Source organism: Strix aluco, chromosome 6 (assembly GCF_031877795.1).
Source record: "Strix aluco isolate bStrAlu1 chromosome 6, bStrAlu1.hap1, whole genome shotgun sequence".
Taxonomy (NCBI): Eukaryota; Metazoa; Chordata; class Aves; order Strigiformes; family Strigidae; genus Strix; species Strix aluco.
The window spans coordinates 40,721,440-40,736,782 of NC_133936.1; the positions used below are offsets into that span (position 1 = coordinate 40,721,440).

General features: G+C 45.9%; 1 protein-coding gene across 4 annotated transcripts in view; it reads right to left on the minus strand.

Moving 5' to 3' along the window:
* FN1 (fibronectin 1) overlaps positions 1-14,699 on the minus strand; it is a 54,959-nt gene extending 40,260 nt beyond the window's left edge. For 2 of the 4 annotated variants that reach the window (XM_074829752.1, XM_074829751.1), the window contains exons 1-11: positions 14,475-14,699; positions 14,048-14,176; positions 12,431-12,568; positions 10,504-10,635; positions 10,240-10,377; positions 7,562-7,720; positions 5,952-6,152; positions 5,283-5,462; positions 3,618-3,794; positions 2,566-2,718; positions 547-675 (exon numbers count right to left, since the gene is read on the minus strand). In XM_074829752.1, coding sequence (XP_074685853.1) covers positions 547-675; positions 2,566-2,718; positions 3,618-3,794; positions 5,283-5,462; positions 5,952-6,152; positions 7,562-7,720; positions 10,240-10,377; positions 10,504-10,635; positions 12,431-12,568; positions 14,048-14,176; positions 14,475-14,625 — 1,687 coding nt within the window. In that variant the 5' untranslated portion in view covers positions 14,626-14,699. The remainder of the gene's footprint in view (positions 1-546; positions 676-2,565; positions 2,719-3,617; positions 3,795-5,282; positions 5,463-5,951; positions 6,153-7,561; positions 7,721-10,239; positions 10,378-10,503; positions 10,636-12,430; positions 12,569-14,047; positions 14,177-14,474) is intronic. The other 2 variants (XM_074829754.1, XM_074829755.1) reach the window with 1 other exon arrangement.
* Between the last annotated feature and the right edge of the window lie 644 nt (positions 14,700-15,343).

Below are 15,343 nucleotides of genomic sequence, written 5' to 3' on the forward strand. Positions count from 1 at the left end.
CCAGAACAAAGGGCAGCCAAAAATATCAGTTTAGTCCAAGGTAAGTTAATATATGCTGGTGCTCCTTTCTCAGTTCAGAGGGGACCTAAAGATTTTAGGATAGAGAAAGGAAAGAAAACTGATCCTAGCATCAGTGCCTAGCTGCATATTGTTTTCTCAGCGTTCACTCTGAGAGCCCTGCCTGTTAGACTGACAGCTCAGGTACCAGAATTCAGTCAAATCGCCCCAGCCTAGGACTAACATTCCCTGTTACTACAACCTGCTACATTTTAAGAGGTATGTTGCCACAATCCACTACTACTGCATCATCATTTACTACTCCTGTGGCACGTCTGATAAACTAAGCTTATCTCCTTAAAACTAAGAATGCCCTTTCGCTTACCCTCCAGCAAATCCAGTTTTACTTCTACTTTTGCAGTTGTGCAATTCAGGGCAGAAAGTGGGCAAAGACTGGGCTCAATTTCACGCACCAGTTACACCATACCACAACCAGTTTCTACACAGCCCCGGAGTGCGTTTGGCAAGCGGGAACAGCTGGTGACTTACCAACAGGATCGCATTTCCATCTCCCCCGGCCCTGGCCAAAGCACGTGCAGTTCAGCATGTGCCCCTCATCGTGACGCTTGTGGAAGGTCTGGTTCACATCATAGGTGATACCGTCCACGATGCACTGGTCTGAGAAAGAGCAGAGAGTTTGTCAGCAACAGCTCTAAGCATTAAGACAAAATCCTTCTGCTTCGCACATCATTCCCTCCTCTCGGTCAGCTTATAGAGACTGACCGTGACAAGCTCCATTCAAGCAAAAGGGAGCCCTCCTGATATCTGTGATCATCACAGATTAGTGCTGCATACACCCCACTGCTCCCAAGATCATTAATCAGCAGTGTGCAAATAAGCACCACTTGCAGAACAGAGGTCTGTAGGATGCAGTCCAAAGGTCTATACGTTACTCCAACTACAGAACTGGCTGGTTGCTCCTTTTGACAGATTCCACATGTGAAAGAAAATCTAAAACAGCACACTAAGTCTCTCACTACCTCCTGTGAGGAGGGTCTAGACTGAAATACCTCAGTGAGTACTGTCTGAAATCATTAGAACTACACAAGGAGAAAAGGGCTACTCCAAATTCATAAAGATACCACAAAGGGGTACAAACATCCTCATGATGTTATTCTGCTCAGTATCTCTGCTACACTTCGTAGTAATCTGAAGACAGAAGCAGGTCTTATTACACATCCAAGACGCTACTGGTGCCTACTAATCTACTATTCCCTCAAAAGACAGTAACCAGATCCCAATCCCATGCTCAAACACAATGGTATCAGTCTATTAGGCTCAATGGCGATGTGTCAATCTGTGATGTGGCCCAGAATTCCTATCGCCACTCTAGTGACAGCACAGAGCAGAAAGACAAAACACACACAAAAACTACCCCAGAAGCATATTGTTTTGTTAACTGGGACCCAAGAGACCCAAGTTCAGTTCCGGAGTCAAGCATAGATCATCTGTCCTTGGGGAAGTGACTCAGTTAATTCCAGGCTTTCATTCCCCATCATACTTTCCCACACCATGGGCACGGCGTCAGGATAAACCAGGCAGTGCTCAGGCCCTCCCACGGGCACCAAGGACCTTCTCTGGCTGCTATGTTTAAACAGCTCTACTTAGATAACCTTTGCCTTTTGAAAAAGCAAAGTATCTCTACCCCCTCTCCATCAAGAAAGACCACTTTAAGTCCAGAATGAAACTGCAGAGAACTAGCTGTGTATGTGGAAAAAGGGAGTTTCACAGACCAGAACTTTTAGCAGGGCATTTCTCACTGTTCTGAAGGAAACACATTTAAAAAAAAAAACCTTCCCAAAGCTCTTGAGTGAGCCTTTCCCTATAAATTATATCCCATTTCAGCAGTGGTGTTAAGAGTCCTTTCTTGGCTGCTTGACAGCAACCCCCCTGCCTTTTCCAGACATGAAGCCAATGCTGTGAGCTAGCTGTAGGATGATCAAATGTCTGTGCTTTTAAGTCTTCTTTTTTTGGTATTGCTTAAGCACTTCTCCACTTGGACCACTCATATAAATAAGTAAATAACGAGTAATCTCAGTGCTGCCCTGCCAACTTTTCATATAGATTAGCCAGCAAAGGGCTAATCCAGAACAGAGGAATTGAAAATTTCATTGCAGAACAATAAAACAGGACAGCTCTGCATTCAAACTTCAACTAGTCTGGGGTTTTGGCTGTTCTTGAGAGGGGGAGGTGCCTCTGCTGAGCCCTCTGTAAACTCACAGTGGTGCTGATTCCTAAACGTAGACAAAAGGAGGTAGGGATACCTACTGATCAAGATAACCAAGATTTGTCTCTGCTTGCTAGACTGCAAAGGCTGAAACAGTACTTTTGCTGCACGTAAACAAGACAGGAACTTCACATAGCTCCTCTGATTGCCTTTCTACTCCAAAGAAAAGCTCAGTAATACACAGTTCTTGAGTCTGGTCTCAAACTCACAGTGACGGGAAAGAAAACCAATTTCTCAAACACTTAGACTAAAGTGGTGACATCAACATGAAAAATCAGTACCTCTGAGCTGGGAATATGCAACACAAGTCCATTCTCCGCGGCCGTTTCCTACACAAGTACATCTCATCATATGGCCCATGTCGTGTTGTTTATCCCACTGGTCCCCAACACGGTACATGACCCCATCGTTGGTTGTGCAGATTTCTTCATGGGCTGGTTGAGAAGAAAGCAAGAGGATTCTTTATGTGCCTAGAAATAACAAGATCTTGAGGGCTTAGAGCATTTGCAATGCCATTTCCAACTCTGTAGTGGTTTCTGCATCTTAACAAGTAGGGACCCACTCAATTTCAAACAGCATTTTTGCTGGGTGATGGCATTCTCTAAGCATAGAGCCCTTGTAGGGGCTCGTTCATTTTAATTTTCATTTGAAAGCTACTAGAAATAGCTTCTGTACAATGTCCAAAGAGTGCTGTGTGAAAGAATCAGTTCTTGTTACATACGTGCTTTTATATACAGCCATTTGAAGACCCGCCTGTTCCACAAGCTGTTTAAGGACTCAGATGCTGCATTGCCATTAGTTACCAAAGGCCCTTCATTTAAGAATTAGTAGTCACATTCCCTCCCACATGTCCCCTTCCTGACATCACGAAGATGGGCATGGATTGTAAGAATGGCCCATGATTTTGACATTACTGCCATTTTCAGGGTAACACACAGATATTACAAGTACAGACTTATTCCTAACCACAGATCAGGAAAGAGGAAGCGATAAGCAGCTTCATAGAAGCAAGATAAAAACTTCACTTGCTACAAAGCACTACAGTCCAATGCTCTCTAATGCTTCTCAGCTGGTGCAAACTGGTGTAGATCCGTGCCTACCACTGGCTTGTAGCAAAGAAGAAATGAAGATTGCCTTCTCTCTGCTAGAGGTGATCAATGGAGGGGAAAAAAGGACAAAACAAGACTTCAGAAATGCCTTAAAGGGTTTGGGGCTGGGATGCAGCTCACTGAAAGTCATCAATAACTGACCAACGACAGACAGTTCTTTACTTTCCAGCTCAAAGAACCACTTACAGGTAATTCCATAATCCCTTTATGGTTCTCAGCCTTACCAGCCATAGGGCAGAAACCAAATTTCTGGTCAGCGTCATAGTTCTCAGTGGTTCCACACCACTTCATGTTGTCTCTCCGTCCCTCAGAAGTACAATCAGTGTAGTTGCGGTTGTTGTACAGGAAGGGGAAGTGGCACAGAGCACCGTTGGAATTGCCACCACGTGTCTGGACCAAAACTGTACAAAAGTGAAAAGAAAACAGATGCAAATGAAGCCTGCACTCTCCCTTAGTATGCATGGAAGAGCTTGGAAAACAAACCACTAGCACAATTTTTTCCCACGTGTACCCTGTATATTATCCATGGGCCCCTTTTCTTGGCTTTAATTAATTCAGATCTGGAAACATAAGCCTTGCACAAGGTCAATTCAGTTCAAATATTGCTGTGGAGGGAGTTGTGGAGCCAGCCATGGGATTTCCTGGGGAACAGGGAAAACCAAACTGTGTTTGGGAAGTAGCTTTGCAGACCCTTTGTGCCAAAGCCCAGGGAATCAAATAAACTCTCAGCATACCTGTATTATCTCACAGAGGCTATTACCCAATTGTGCCCTTTGGCTTAAAGTAAAGCCTTAGCCCTCAGGAAAGGGTTACAAGTCAGTTATGTACAACAGGACAAGTAAAAACCTCTCTGCAGGTTGGAAGCTTTGTGTTTTGCAAGCAGCAGTGGAAAGAGGGCTGTAATCTACCTGAACTACTCACCTCTTGGGCAACTCTGCTTTACAAATAGTGGAGAACAAGGAGGCAGTTGCTGAAGTTTTTCTAATATTAATAGGTCTCATTTTCCACAGTATATTACAAGTCTTACTAAAACAAGAATGTGTGTGGATGGGGACAGCGGGGTTTTTTTTGGTTTGGGTTGGTTTTTGTTTGTGGTTTTTTGTTGGTGTTTTTTTTTTTTTTTTTTAAAGAAAGACTGTATGTGCTGCAGAGACAGGCTTGGCATCAGAAAAAACAATTGAAGTAGAAAAAAAATCTCTGCAGAGTAAGAAGCAGCATTTTCATGTGGGAACGTGAAAAATTCTCTCCAAGGTCAGATCCCAGAGAACCTGCCTGGATACTGTTCCACGAATGTCTGATGGGCTTTCCAGGAAGTGCAACCACGCAGGTAGATCTGTGTTGTGAAGGGATCACCGACCATCCACAGACAGGGAGAATGCTGCTGCATTAGTCATGCACCAACTCTTGATCAGTGATCACAAATCACATTAAAATTACTGCTATATATGGCGACCTGGCTAGATAGTCAGGACGCAGGGAGTGACAGAGGACTGCACAAGCTGTACTCCGTGGATATCCTGCTCTTCACTGCCTAATATGGGCATTGCTCTAGCAATTCAGCCAAACAAAGGCAAAGTCTACGTATCCTTTGGGCCAAAGCTCTATTCTGACAAGGTACTTCCGTTCTAAGGTCAGCTCTGAGGAGAGAGAACAGGACTCACAGGCTACACCTGTATCATCCTGAGCACCCTCCAAAGATGCCAAGGGGACAAATATGTCCTGACACCGAGCAGCCCTCCATTCACAGGACTGCCTTGCTGCTGAGGAACAGCTAGAGTCCCGTCAGACTACCAGAATTGTTCAGGCAGTCTGTCCCTGTGTTCTCTGCTCCTTCCTCCATCTGTGCATGAGGGTCACGTGCATGTGAAGATCCTCTGAGAAGAACTTACCATTCTGCTCAGTACAGAAGGAGTATCTCCTGTCTTGCTCAAAGTTGGAAGTGGTGCTGCACCAGAGGTGCCCATCTGTGCGGCCTTCAGTGGTGCAGGAATAGAAAGTCCTCCCATCGTAGGTGAAAGGCAGAACACAGGCTTCTCCATCAGAATTGCCACCATATGTTTGTGTCACAGCTTTAAAACAAGCAAACCACAGCATTAGACTGTGGCTTAAAGCAATCTCCAAATCTTAGGGCTCTAAAACAGCAATAGCCCCTCTGGGCCAAGTCACTGGCTGTTGCAAACCCACACTGACTGCCATGGGACCTGGGCCAACAGACACCAACAGACAACTTAGCTCCACAGCTGCGTCATTCTTTTTACATTCTTTTCCAAACATATATTATTGCGGCTCGATTTGAATAAAGTTATTAATGCTGCTCCCCAAGGGCTCTGTTTTCCCTCAGCAGGTTATATATAACTCACTGGGAAATGCTTCTGCCCTACAGAACCAGGCTTCAAATAACCAAAAGAACTACATCTTCACCCCTTTCACCTTCTTTCAGTATGTCTTCTTCAGAAGACATTTCTGATACACCCAAAAGGATTCTACTTTGAAATTAAACCGCAGAGCAATCCCAAAGATCTCACTGGGCCGAACAGGCACTAAACACAAGCTCATACCTATTTCCTGGCAGCTGACTCCGTTGCCCAGGCAGGTACAAAGCATTTGCTGGCTGCCCTGTGTCTTGAGCCACTGCATACCCACGGAGTACACCACTCCGTTATCAGTGATGCACTGGCCATACGGCTGAGGCTGGGGCTGTTGAGGCTGGGGCTGGTACAACGCAGTCTGTACGTTTGTGAAACTAGGAGAGCCAGAACCTGCAGCAGAATACGGGAGAGAAGTGAGACGTGACATGCAAAGCTAAAGAACAGAATGCTTCAATGAAATGCTGACATAATAGAACCTTAGGCACTGCATCAGGTTGAAGGCACATCTCAGCTTCCCTAGACACATTTTAATTATTCCACCTAGAAAACTTCAAAATTAAAAGAACAACTCTGACTTCTGCTAACAATAGCCTCTGGTTTCTACCATTAGGGAGTGGCTTTAGAAAGGATTAAGAGTGTCAACTGCTTTTCACCAGAATTGTTTAGAAACAGGTTTTTCTGAAAAAAAATTTTTTAGTTGAAGGAAATCTAGAAAATCAAGATCAGTGAGAAGACAATAAAAAGTTACCAAGGAAGTAGGGAGGTAAGGCAAAAAGAATTCATTTTGAATTTGTCATTGAAAAAGAAAAATATAACACAAATGCAGTCATTTACTCTGGAATTTTAAAACTCTGAATCAAAGGTTTTGGTCCATTTATCATTTGGAATAATACTGAGAGACAGAGAGGTTTGTTGTCCACATCATGGAAATTTTTGCTAACGATTCCCACAGGAATCTCCACAAATTCAGCTCTGCTGAAATAGGGGAAACAATAATGGAAACAAAATACTGGCACCCTTGGAGCTTTGTGCATTTTGAAGTTTAGACCTTTGGAAAGTTTGAAGTTAACCTGCTGATACCGAACAGTTAAAGGTCATTTACCAAGAAAAATTTAGTGTAGTTGCTGCAGGAAAACAGAGAAGTTTTACACTGCATTCACCAGAAGGAAACCTAGATCCTTAAAACAGCAAAAAATAATTTAGAAGCTGAAGACTTTAACAAACCTTGGGCAAAAATTATATGCTACCTCTAAACTAGGTAATATTTCACAGCAAAATTACAAACTAACGTACATGTACTAAATAGCATTGTGTACATTCCTTGACATTTCTGTTTTTTTGAAGCTCAACCATTAGTAGGTGTATTTATCTTGTCAAAGAAACCAGATGGTTTCAGTGGAGTTTAAATTAAGGACGTTTCAACGAAGTTACCCTGAGGCAAATACATAAAGTTCAAATATTAACTTGAAGTGCCATGCTTCCAAGACAAAGCTAGTAGATAGTTCCTGTGGATGCCCGGCCCCAGATGTGATTTACTGCACTGTGATTGTGCAGGCAATCACATCAGTATGTGCAAGTCTCTTTTGTGTACGGGAACAGGGTATAAATTAATCTTACCTATACATGCACGAACAAGGAGCATCTCCTGAACTCTGACCCTCTTTGTTGACGATTTTTCCCTGACAAGACTCCTAGATGCCTAAATTAGGATGGCACAATTCAGCACCAAGTCCTAACCATTCAAAATGTGCCATTCCTTGTCCCTTCCCCTACCTTATACACTATGATGCCCCACTTACCAGTGCTAGTCGTATGCAGGGATGTGTGTCTTTCGCACTTCCATTCGCCTCTGCCATTACCAGTACAGATGCACTGAAGCAAGTTTCCACGGTTATCCTTCTTGCTCCAGGTGTCTCCAATTCTGTAGGAAGTCTTGGTGTCATGGTCATTGCACCTATCTGTATAAGGAACATGACTGTTAGCGATTTGTGCATTGAGTGGCTTCACCATTCAATTTATAGTACTGAACCACCAACACTATCAAACGAGCTGGTAGTTTAAAGCCTTTATTGAGAGCCCACTTCTTTTTTTGCAGCCACTATTACAAGTCCTATATGCACTAAAGCATGCATTAAACTGCATAGCCTGAGAGAATCTGAACATCCTGATGCTTTAGTCTAAGGGAAAATTCCCATTTATTTCCAGAACTGCAATTTCAGTTTGTAGCCATTGTCAAAGTTAGCATCATAACACTCCCAGTGTGAACATGGCAAGCTATGTTCAAAATTGATGTGAAAAAAGCTCGTTCTGGATTGAAAACATTCCTGCTAGTTACTTTTAAAGCTATTTTAGGCCTATGCTGTGTAGCATACACCTTTAAAGCTTAAACCTGTTTTAATGTCCTTTTTCTTTCTTTTTAAAAGCAGAAGTCTCAGCAGCTGGGCCATTCCATACTATACACGTGACACAGTTCAAGTTTAGGGCTCTCCTTCAGCTGGAAGAAACTCAAACCTGTTTGAGGGCAATATGTAAATTCCATTTCTTCCAAAAGAAGTGTGCGTGAAACTCCAGTAAAGTTAATATAAGATGCTTATGTCGTACCAGGAATAATAGACTTTCTAAATCTCCCTGTTGTCTTTAATAACCCACAGCCCCTGATGAATTGAGTAAATGGGTTCAAAGGACAGCATAACAAACTACTTTTGTCTGGATGCCAGATCCACACGGATTAACTAGTAGTTCTTCCATTACAACATTTTACCTTCTCATTCAAGGGCAACTTGATACAGTGGCTCAAATATAATCATGGGTCAATGAACATGGATTTATGAAGAACTGTGGAAGGACATATGCACCATGCCAGAGTGCCACTGAAAGAGCACGCAGGATAACAATGTGGAAAACACAATGCTAATTCACAGTAGTTAAAGTGACCAAAAACTGAGTACTTGCCAGAAGAGTGGCAAATTGGTGAAGTATTCATAGTGTAATTTTTCAAACGTGAAAAAAAAATTGTCTTATGGATACTCATATTCTCAAGTTAGACAATGAAAAACTGAAATGTCCCCCAATAAATCAGCTGTGATTCTGGAAAACACTGGCCGTAAAAGATACAGAACAGCAGCACATACTGAAGCATACCACCACTTTGTGGGCTATAGCTATCATTTTACATACATAAATTTGAATTTCTCTGTTTGGTTACATTTGAAAAACAAAACGAAAAATGAACAGGTAGTTTTATTGCAATTTCTCCTATGATACAACAATGCAGACCTGAGTTATGGGAGGAAAGATACTGCCAAATCATTTTTATTAGTAATAATAAGTCCTCCGAAATTCACAAACACCACATTCTGGTGTATTTATTCCTATCTGACAGTTAATGATTTTTCCCCATGTGTTTTTAATAGAGTTAATATTGTCAAGGCTGGTTTGAATTTTATAGCTATTTCTTGACCAAGTCTCTCCAGATCTTCAGTTTTAATCCCAACTCTCCTTAGTGTTTTAGTTCTTTACATGTCTGCTGTTTGTATCAGCAGAAAGCCATTATCTCTGTGCCCTGAGGCAACTGAATATGAGGCAATTTAAACACTACAGGAGAGTTTCTCAAACCTTGCATAACAAAGGTGTAAGGTACAAAGTTAAATTTTCTTGAGGCAACTGGTATAAGCCATGATAGCTCCACAACAGAGCTTGCTCCTAACGAAGTTGGAACAGAAGGTAGATAAACAAGTGAGATTCTTGGATTTTAAAAGCCCTGTTTGCTTTGCAAATACAAATAAAATGGAATATTTACGGTAATGTCCTTCACTGATGTAAAAACTAAAAGTCATGTGCACTGGTGTAGCATGTTTGCACTGAAGAGAAAATGGCGGGAAAAACTAACAAGGGAGATGGGAGGGCAGACAGAACAAACCCTGTTTTAGCTAACATACATATCAAACAGTAATAAAGAGAAAAAATAAGAGACATTTTGATCTAATCTGGCAGGTCCTGCTGTTGGAGCAGGTAACTATTTCTCTTTAAAAGCACCTAATTCTCCCTCAGAAGGCTCCTTTAAAAAACAGAAATGAAGATATTACGCCAAACTCTCCACCATTTTGCAGACCAAGTAGTTCCCCTGACTTCTTGGGGGATGCGCGACTGAGACTCAGCTGGCCTGAGGATTTCTTAAACCTTTCTCTCTAAAGTAGGTTAAAACCCCAGATAATCTAGCCACTCTGTCACCAGCATAGATCAGCAGCTCTCTGGCATGTCCCCAGATCACAAATAGCAACTGGGACGCATACACACTCCCCTCTCACCTCAGAGAGGCCCGTTTCCCACTCCTTCTCAGGACACAGCCATCCCTCTAAAACTACTGCCGCCTGCTACAGGGCAGGAAAAGGAATAGCTTTTCTTTTTGATGCAGGACAGATTTGAAAAATAAGATAAATAAAGCAGAGCAGCCGGCGGGTGCCAGGCCAGCACTTACTTCTGGAGGTGCAAGTAATGCGGCCGCTGCCTTCCCCCAGGCAGGTGCAGTCCACCATCATCCAGCCCTGGTAGGGCTTCTCCCAGGTCTCACCGACCACGTAGGACGTCCCGGCCGTGTTGTCGTAGCACCGCTCAGCTGTGAGAGGGAAGGGGATAAGAGTCCACCCAGGGCTATCCCACATGGGACGCCTCAGGAAAGACAAGGAAGAAGAGGCCATACACCCTGACTAAGCTGTGGGAGAAGAAGGGAGCTGCCACCTACCCACAGGCTTGCAGGTCCACTCGCCCTTCCCGTTGCCCAGGCACACGCACTCCAGCATGTAGCCGCCAGTCTCGTGGGGCCGGCGCCAGGTATCGCCGATCTTGTAGGACTGGCCACCCTCATGGCAGCGATCTGCAGCGGGAAAGAGGGGAGCTGAGGTGAGGGACCACACCAGGGACAGCATCGTGAGGACACAGTAAGGGCCACACGGCCAGGGGTGAATGGGGCCAGTTGGGGCAGAGGGGGGGGTGGTGAGGAGAAGGTGTGGGGCAGGCCGTGGCCTCCTCCTCCAGCACACAAAATGGCACCTGTCATTTTCCATTGGTACCCACCATTTTCGAAGCCTCCCAGGCCCTGTCCTCTCTCCTCAGCTAACCCCCTCCAGGTTTCAAACCACAGCTGAGACCTGGCTGGTGAAAGGGGAATGCCAGGCCCTGAGGAGGTGCTGTTTCTCACTCAGGCCCTGCTCACAGTCTGAGAGCTGGTGAGGGAAGGTTTGCCTCCATCTTGTTCTGAGGTGATACCACTTGGGCCTCTCTGTGGCTGTCCCTGCATAGCATGAGGTACATAGTGGCCAGGCCAGCATGTGGAGAATACAGAGGTGCTTGGTGTGACACCCCAGTGGGACATCAGTCCTCTTGGGTTTGGAAACCCTGCCCTGGAAAGGCAGATTCCCAGCCTGCTGGTGCCCCACAGCCCTGAGGCAGTCTGGACCCATCGCTTGGCCCAGGCTCAGGGAGGGAAACATAGTGAAGGGCAGTTTGCAAACACAGGGTCTCCTTCCAAGGAAAAGAGGAGAAACACATTATCTGGTCATTTATTTGGAGCTACTAAAAGGTTTCATTGGCTCATTTATGAAAGCAAGGAATCTAAGAGTTATGAAGATTGATTCAAAGCTAGTTGCAGTCAGGAAACTCTCCAGTGAGCTCTAAACCAGGCTGATGATGACAAAATGAGACTGCTCTTATGTTTGCAATTTCCTTACTGACTCTTACTTTTCTTACAACACTTATCATCCCTGCACAATAAAATGCCATTAAATTCAGAAGGGCTTCAGCTCTACTCGTTAGCTTCAATGCATTTTTTTCCATGCTATAATGATGGCTGACTTCCGAGTGCTCTGTGGCAATGCTACTAGGATCAGCATGTGTGTCTTAAACAAGAAACTGGATACTTTTAAGAACAAGACTTTACTCCAAAGGTGCCTCAGGGACTCAGTCTAAAAGCCCTGACACACTGATCTTCATCCATGCTCACAGAAAGTCTAATTATGAACTGAAGGGAAATTGTGAACAATTCAGTGACTCAATATGGAAAGGATTTCCAGCCAGAGACGTGAAAAGGAGAGCTGAGGAGAAAGGACCAAGGAAAGACAGGGAGGAACAAGAGGAAAGTATGGGTCAGGCTGGTGAAAAACGAGTTGCAGAAACACACTGAACTGGTGTCTGAATATCAAATCTCAGCTCCCTCAGGGACAAGTGTCAGCATGACATTTTTGGAGGACAGGGGAAGTGGCTCTCAGGTGGTATGTATTTATTTATTCAGAGTAGTCCCATTAATGCTAATGGTGTTATTCTGACTCACCAGCTGCAGAACAGACCCTCACTCTTATTTCCAGTCAAAAAACTACTTTCATAAATGCACCTGTGAAGATGTAACACACTCTTGTATATAGTAAGTGTATGGCTCGTCACTAGCAATGATTTTTGGCCTATGTTTTTACACATAGCACTTTACCTCTTAAAAGAGGAATTTCGTTTTGCAAATGCATGTATGTGGGGCAAGACTTTCAATTCCAAGATTTCAAAGGGGTTTGGATTAAACCCTCCCCTCTATAGCTAATGGGCACTGGGAATATTGTGTAAGTTCTCTGGAAAATATGACACTAAGGAACAATAGCTCTAGTAATAGGCTCTTAGTTACATACTGGCAATAGTGCAGCTGATTCTCCCACGTCCAGCTCCAATGCAAGTACAGTCCCAGATCATGGAGTCCTTGGGGCGCTCATAAGTCTCCCCTACTCGGTAAGTGGATCCAGTGTATTTGTCAAAGCAAGTCTCTTCAGCTATGAGGGGAGAAAAATTAACTTCATGTAACCATGCCAGTAACATGTACAGTCAACAAACACACATTCCTCGCCTCCTCACACAGATGCTCTTTTTTTTCCTGGGGAAAAAACACATATCAATCTCCTCTTTCTTCCTGGGGTGGAACAGCAGGGAGGAAGTTGGGTGAAATTTGCCCCTTCGAGGTCCCCATGACGCTGAGTAACCTCAGCTTCCCTCCCCCAGTGAGCCAAACGTTGAGCATGGCACATGGGCAGGCATGCCCTGGAAGGATCGATCCCAGCTGTCTGAAGTGCAACAGTACAGAAGACAGGAGGGAGCAAACATCCCCTAGAAGCTGTGTGCTTTGTCATGCTGATCCTCCTTGTTCTGACTTGGCAAAAAAATCGAATATATTAATCCCAAATTCTGCAGCAGTCCCACCGAAGTCAGCAGCGCTACTTGTGAATTGTTCACACTCGCACATGAGTAAGTGATTACAGAATGGTTGTGTCAGTGCTACCACCAGACTTGAGATCTGCAACAGAACAACCTTCTTCACTGCTGGACAGATAAAGTTAACTGTGCCATAAGGGAACTCGCTATAAGGCTTCAAGACTGTAAAACTTGGGAATCCCTGCAGGGGAAGGAAAGCAAGATTAAACCCCCTTTATGGAGGAGTAAGGGGAGTGAGTACTCCTTAAAATACTCTAGCCATGAGGCAGGCAGCACACAAGCCTTGCAAAACAGATTGCTGGGACGTTTCCCATCTGTCTTTACATGAACACTATCAGCCAGGAACCAGTTTTTCTCTTTTATATCTCCAGAGCAACATAAAGGAGTTATGGCAAACCAGTGGCTTCAGACCAATAAATACAGATAGATCACATCTGATAATCTAACCTACATTGTATCCCAGAGATGCATCCTCCAGCAGACATTGCATTTAAAGTTTTTCCTGTTACCTAAACTTTTTCTGCAGAAGACTAAACAATCTCATTTTACACTCAATTATAGAAAGCTCACAGCACGGCCGGGGGGCTGTGGAAAGTTGTAAGTTGAAATATTTTTAAACAAGCTGACGACATTGCACAACTATGAAAAGTTGGGGCAAAGCAATCAAACAGCCTGGAGCCAGAGCTGCAAAGTGACTCCAGATTTGAACTTCCCTGTGCGAGTCCAGGAGTCAGTTCAGTTCATTATAAAGAAGAGGTTGGCTCCAAAATTAATGTTTAGATCCAATCCTCCAGAGAGATGAGTGATGCTTGGCTCAGGGTTCTGGTGGCAGGCCCATCGTTAATGAAAAGCATTGCTTAAAATCCCAAGCCAGATCTTCAGTGTAATTGAGTGTAGATCCGTTAGTGACCCTAAGTACCAAACTTCAGCTCAAAACCTGCTCTGGAAGTTAGAACTCAGGACAAGGCTTAGCTTACTCGGCATCAAAAGCCATGCTGGGGTCTTGATGCAGACCAAAAAAAAAAAAAAGACCACCAACTTACGCTCGGGCTTGCTTTCGCAGTTAAACCCTCTGCTTCCACCATAGCAGGTACAGACCAGCGTGTTTCCCAGGTAAATGCGCTCCCACTGCTGGTTTATCTGATAGTATCTTCCATTGTCATAACAGGTCTCTGGGGGGAAAGGAGGAGGAGGAGGGGGAAGAGAAAGAAAAGTTTGGAGTCACCGACGGCGGCGGCTGGAGGGAAGGGGCTCGGCACAGGCAAACGGCGCCTGCAGGGGACACCGGCTGCTGCCCCGCCGCCTCGCCCGTGTGCGGGTCCCGCCGAGCCCGAGGGGCAGGAAAAGCCACCCGGGGGTCACCCAGCGGGGCCGGGGGTAACGCCCGCGTCCCCTCCGCGCTTCGGGGAGGCCGGGCCGAGCCCCCCGCCGCGCCCTGCCCGCGGGCCCCCGTCCCGGCGCGGTACTCACGCTTGCCCTGCGCGGGGGTGCCCTGAGGTACCGAGGTGGTCTGCGCCTGCCGCCGGCTCTTGCCTCCGCGGCGCTGCCCGCCGCCCCCCGCCGCCGCAGCCCCCAGACAGAGAGCGAGCAGCGCCAGCCGCCACACGGTGCGGCACGGCATCCTGGCACGGCACGGCACGGCACGGCACGGCACGGCACGGCACGGCACGGCACGGCACGGCACGGCAGCGGTGCCGCTCGCAGGCAGCCCGACGGATGGGACAGCGGCGCCGCCCGGGCGCTATATAGGGCGGGCGGCGCGGGGAGGGGGCGGCCGCCGCCGCCCCGGCGCCCATTGGACTCGACGCCGCCGGGGGCCGGGCGGGGGCCGCCACCGCCCCGCCGAGCCCGGCCCCGGTCCCGGTCCCGGCCCCGGTCCCGGTCCCGGCCCCGGCCCCGGCCGAGGCGGGCGGAGCGGGGGCAGCGGGCGGTGGGCAGCGCGGGGAGCCCGGCCGGGGTGGGAGGGCCGTCCCCGCAAGGAGAAGCGGGCTGCAAGGCGGTCGTGCCATTTTGTGGAACATTTGGCTTAACAAAATGGCTTTTTGGGGGGAAAGACAAACTTTTCTTTTTTTTCTGTGAACAAGGCTGCCTGTAAGCTAATACCGCTCCATTCAGGAGAAATAATGTTCTGCTCGGGGGAGAAGGTGAGGCATGACACACGTGTACAGGTTGGAAATAGGAAACCCTAAGTGATGTTTTATCTGCTGCTGGGGACTCAAGGTTAAAATCTTTTGCACCTCACTTGGAAAGAACAGTGTGGTTACATCCCATCCAAAATAAATTTAATAGCCTCTTTCTCTGACTTTTGCTGTCCAAAATCAATTCTGAGAACAAAAGAA